General features: G+C 53.6%; 2 protein-coding genes across 2 annotated transcripts in view; both read right to left on the bottom strand.

The window, feature by feature from the left end:
- MONBRDRAFT_30156 (uncharacterized protein) overlaps positions 1 to 695 on the bottom strand; it is a gene marked incomplete at both ends in the record, with an annotated part of 4,017 nt that extends 3,322 nt beyond the window's left edge. The window contains 3 exons of the mRNA XM_001750598.1: positions 131 to 229; positions 259 to 441; positions 471 to 695. Coding sequence (XP_001750650.1) covers positions 131 to 229; positions 259 to 441; positions 471 to 695 — 507 coding nt within the window. The remainder of the gene's footprint in view (positions 1 to 130; positions 230 to 258; positions 442 to 470) is intronic.
- Positions 696 to 2,736: 2,041 nt separating this feature from the next.
- MONBRDRAFT_30155 (uncharacterized protein) overlaps positions 2,737 to 5,166 on the bottom strand; it is a gene marked incomplete at both ends in the record, with an annotated part of 4,323 nt that continues 1,893 nt past the window's right edge. The window contains 5 exons of the mRNA XM_001750597.1: positions 2,737 to 2,839; positions 2,915 to 3,060; positions 3,278 to 3,454; positions 3,536 to 3,709; positions 3,790 to 5,091. Of these exons, the coding sequence (XP_001750649.1) occupies positions 2,737 to 2,839; positions 2,915 to 3,060; positions 3,278 to 3,454; positions 3,536 to 3,709; positions 3,790 to 5,091 (1,902 nt within the window). The remainder of the gene's footprint in view (positions 2,840 to 2,914; positions 3,061 to 3,277; positions 3,455 to 3,535; positions 3,710 to 3,789; positions 5,092 to 5,166) is intronic.

Raw genomic sequence — 5,166 nt, 5'->3', positions numbered from 1 at the left:
TGGAGAACGGGCGCGCACGGATGGACAGGGTGTAGCGGAGAGGAGGGACGGGGGCAAAGGCGACGGGGCAGCGGGAGCAGGAGCAGCAGCCAGAGGGGTAAAGGGGGGAAGAGGGAGGTACTGTACTGACGTCGTCCTCGGCTTTAGCATCAGCACCGTACTGCAACAGCATCTCCACCACCTCGACATGACCGTTACCGCAGGCCATGTGCAGTGGTGTATAGCCATACTGTGGGATGATGCATCAGCATGACGTACAGCATCATCATCATCATCATCATGGGGTACAGGTGCACCATCATAGGGGGGGTAAAGGGAAGAAGAGGGAGGTACTGTACTGACGTAGTTCTGGGCTTTAGCATCAACACCGTGCTTCAACAGCATCTCCACCACCTTGACACGACCGTTTTGGCAGGCCCAGTGCAGTGGTGTCCAGCCAACCTGTGGGATGATGCATCAGCATGACGTACAGGTACAGCATCATCATCATCATCATCATGGGGTCCAGGTGCACCATCATAGAGGGGGGTCAAGGGGGAAGAGGGAGGTACTGTACTGACGTTGTTCTTGGCTTCAGCATCAACACCGTGCTTCAACAGCATCTCCACCACCTTGACATGACCGTTATAGCAGGCCTCGTGCAGTGGTGTATAGCCATGCTGTGGGATGATGCAAACATGCAGTATATGTCCCATGTTATACCATAACGTCACCACATCAGTGACATATTCAAAGTGTAACCAATATCACACAGCATCATACCAAACAGCATACGTACCTTATGTTTGTATTGGGCAGCATCTCGTATACGTTGTTGGTCCCAACTGGTCACCAGCTGCAGCGCCTTTTGTGGATCTGATGAATCACACGCATCGTACAGCTGCCCTCCATCATCACTCATGGTAACGGTATCTCTCTCTCTATTCACCATCCGCTTCAAACCGCTTTGCTTGCTTCTCTATCCACCACCAATCTCATGAGCCCCCTCCAAGTACAACTCGTCTGACAACCCAGAATTCGGACTGGGATCCGACAGGCGCGCGCCGTTTCCAAAACGGCAGCCGGTCAGCGGGCTCCTTGCTCTTCTCTGCCTGATGCAACAAACCTCGAGACAAATAACTTGGTTGCGAGGACCGGTGGACTTGGTTGCCCAACCGCACGTGAGGCGAGATCAGTGAGGCCAACTTCAGTTGAAAGCAAAAAAAATGGCAGCAGTGCTTTCAATCAAACGTTCTGGCGTCGCCCCAAGGCCCCAGCCAGGAGAGTCCCGTACCAAGCACAGGCGATCAGTCGTCACACACACACAAAGCAAGACACGTCAAGTCAGCTGATATCGAGATCGAGACCGATGCCAAAGAGGGGAAGAAGAAGTCAAAGGCAAATGGCAAAAGCCAAAGAACGAGAAAAATGCGAAGAACACACACACACACACACACACACACACACGTTTACACCTTTTTCTTCTTCTTTTTTACTTTCGGAGAGGAAAGTCAAAACAACAACAGTCTTACAAGCAAATGTTCCAAAGCGCCGTCAAGCTTGTGTCCGTACCAACGTGGACTGCCCCTTTGCCTGGCATGACAGCTCGCCTGTTACGAGCAGCTTCCAAGGCGCTGTAAAACTGGGGCTTGTGCGTACAACGTGTACTGCCCCTTTGCCAGCCACATGTCCCGTTACGAGCAGCTTCTAAAGCACCACGACTGGGGCTTGCGTACGTACAACGTGTATTGCCCTTTGCCGTCATGACAGCTCGCCTGTTACAAGTGGTTTCCAAAGCACCGCACAACTGGGGCTTGAACGTACAACGTGTACTGCCCCTTTGCCTGCCATGACATTACAAGCCCGTTGGCTAACTGCCCCTCCAGTCATATCAATCTTATATCCCCAGCCCGGGTGCGAGCGACCATTCCTGACGGCGAGCGAGCCAGCTTCAAGCTCATAGCAACGCGCGTTCAAGAAAAGTTGGTCGGACAAGTGCGAGGCGCGCGCTCAATGACTCTGCTTCATGTCCTTCTTCTTGCTTTTTTTTTTTTTTTTTTTTTTTTTTTTTTTTTTTTTTTTCACTTGCGCCTGGTTTCTGCTCCTCGGGCGAGGTGGAGTGTCGTGACATCATCATCATCATCATCACCAGCATGAGCCGTTCAGGCATGATTGGAGCACTCTGTCAACGCCCGTTAGTCTCTCAGGTTTTTTTGGCAATCCTGAGTTTCATCACTGCTTCCAACACACGATTGAGGTACGCCGTGATACCTCAACGACTCGAGACGCAGTCGAGACGAACCCTTTTTCCAGGGGTTTCGGGGGCGTTTGTCGGGAAGGAGCAAGACATTTTTTGCTGTCTGCAGGTCGATTCTACCAGCTGCGGTTGGAACGTATTCACAATGACCAGACCAGGTGCACCGTTGAAATAGCTGCGGAATCGCTCTCGGTTCCAAGGACAGGAAAAGTGCGACGCGTGTCCAAGCGCAGGTATCAGGACAAGAAGAGACGACGGTAGTCAAAGACGGATTAGGCATGGCGGTCTGCCAAGATATTGCAAAAGTACTTGAAACACACGCACTTGTGCGCCTTCCCACATTCAAAGCTGGTGTGTGGATGAGCAAGCAAAGTCAAACCACCTTTGGGTATTCCCAACGAGGAGGCCTTGTGGTGAACGACGCTGGATGTGTGCAAAAGCAGGACAAGTGTCTGGGAGAGCAGATTCGACTGCACGACAAAGGATCTCAACGAAAACATCTAGGCAGTGTAGTAGACGACTAGTTCGGGGTAAATCTGGGCATTGTCGAACAATATCACCTCGCGAAACGTTCTTTGCGGTGTAGCAATGACAGAATCAAATCTGCAAGACAACCAAACACGAGTCCCATCAAACTGTGAGACAGGACTCGACGACATTGGATCTTGATCGACATACCGCTCGTTGTTGGGTGCATCGGGCAGCAGCGGGGGAGCCAGCGCCCCGAAAGGAGGCGAAGGATGGACATAGGCACGGCCCAACAGGGCCCGCGTAATAATGAGCATACGCTCGCCGTTTGCTCCGGGCGTCGCATATTGGTGACTCTACACTCAGGTTCAAGTCGACACACAGCGCCAAAAAACAATGTGAGGACACGCACGTAGAACCCTGCAGCCCAACAGTACCACCACACCTTGCCGGGATGCCCAGGCGCACAATCTTGTCGCGCAACATTGTGTCAGGGGCGATGCCGTGAAGCAACAAGCGCTCTTGACAGGGTGTATTTCGAAGCAAAGCTGGACAGCCCGAGAGCGCATCTACTGTGGCCGTATGAAGTTGATCATAGTGCTCCTGACTTGTAATGCGGTGCAGCATCTCCCATCGCTTGGCGCTGTACCGTTCCCACAGCACGGGGTTCTGCACACGCTCCACCCGCCGCACTGCAATGTTGCTTGGCTCCCGCCCGTCAGCACCCAGCTGCTGTAGCAGCTCAACCACCTTGGTACACAATGGGGTCAAATCAGTCGGCTTGTCAAGATAAAAATAATGTAAATATGACTATGTCGGCAAGCAACGCACCTCTGGGATGAGCTCGGGTGCGTCGCGCAAAACGTCAATGGCTGGTCCAACAGCTTGAGTCGTGACAGGTCGCTGCACTCTTTGCCCGGCGCTGAAGAGAATTGGCCGCTGCTTTGGATCTGTTGCAAGCAAGGCCCGTGTTTCCTTGTACAACTCGCTCGTCGAATTGCACATCTGCAGCAAAGGTCAGCAAAGCAAATCACAATCAAAGCGGTGCTCAGTTGTCGCTCAAGGGATATTGCGATATTACTCACCTCAGCCGCCAAGTGCGGAAAACTGCATTCTGCACCTCCTGCCCCTGCATCCCATGTGCATTGGTCGGCAAGCTGGTCCGTGGGTAAACGAGCAGGTGGCACCGTCTGTGGAAACATGTAGGTGTTGTATAGCACACAGCCAAAGGAAAAGGCATCCTGTGCCGGTCGTGCACCTACACGACCCATTCCAAATAGCAACTCCGGTGCTACATAGCCAGTCGTGCCCAACGACGCAGTGGCTGTGCATGGTAGCATAGTGGCTTCGGCCGCCGCCTTGGTAATGTCGAAATCGCCGAGCCGCACAACAGGTTGGTCCTCGTCACCGTCCAGCATCACATTGCTCAGCTTGACATCCCGATGCACCAGGCCCTTGCTATGCATAAACGCCAGGGCCATGCGCAGCTGCGTCATCAAACTCGCAACGACGGTCGAGGTGGCCAGATGCCGCGCCTTGCCGAGCCACTGCTGCAGATCCCCCTGTGTACACCACGGCTGCACCAGATAGGCGCTTGGGTGGCCATCATGCACGCCCACAAGCGCACCGAATACTGGAACGATGTTTGGATGCTCAAGCTGGCGCATGGCGCGAAGCTCGCGCAGAAACGTACGACACTGATTTTGCTTGTGTTGCTGGGCAAATGCATACTCCTTGACAGCCAAATCCTGTTCTTGCTCAGGCCGATTCGGCAGCGCTGCACGAGCTTTGTACACCTTGTGGTTTTGGTTGTAATGGAGCTCAAGCTGACCCAGGCAGGAGAGCGTCAACACTTGGTCCACTTCGGTCATGGCCTCCAAGATCAGACTGGCTGGAAGGTCGGGGCCAAGTACTTTGCGGAGGTGTACACCCAATGCACTGTGCTCAGGGTGCAAAAAGATCAAGAGGGCCGGAAAGTGTTGGTGCAGTAGCTCTGCCAGTGCTGCCAGTTGGTCCACCTGTGTTGCTTTCGATAGCTGCTGCTGCAACGTCGATAGTCGCTCCTTCTCTTCATCCAGGTTGGCTTGTATACCAGCTCGCATGTCGTCTGACACAAAAGCCAAGAATGCTGTGGTTGCCTGAATTTTCTTCTGCAGCTCGGCCACCTCCTCATGAATGGATACAACTTGATCTGCGCTGCTCTGCGTGATGCTGCTTGCATATTCTTCGCATAAGGTCACCACGGAGAGCGTCTTGGCCTGCCAGTCGATCATATCGTGCAGCTGCTGCAACAGGGCTTGTGTCTCGTGCAGCACAAACGCCAGGTACCAGTCCTGATGCTCATAATCGTGTTCTGCTCTCCAGTCTGCGAGCTGCTCCAGCCCATTCTGTTTGGGCGAGCTGAGACGTTCGTGAGCCTGGCACAGCTGCTCCCACGCCTCGGGAACGACTGGCCGAAAGTG

Source organism: Monosiga brevicollis, genomic scaffold (genome assembly GCF_000002865.3).
Source record: "Monosiga brevicollis MX1 MONBRscaffold_44 genomic scaffold, whole genome shotgun sequence".
Classification (NCBI taxonomy): Eukaryota; class Choanoflagellata; order Craspedida; family Salpingoecidae; genus Monosiga; species Monosiga brevicollis.
This window is presented reverse-complemented; position numbering and strand designations above follow the sequence as displayed.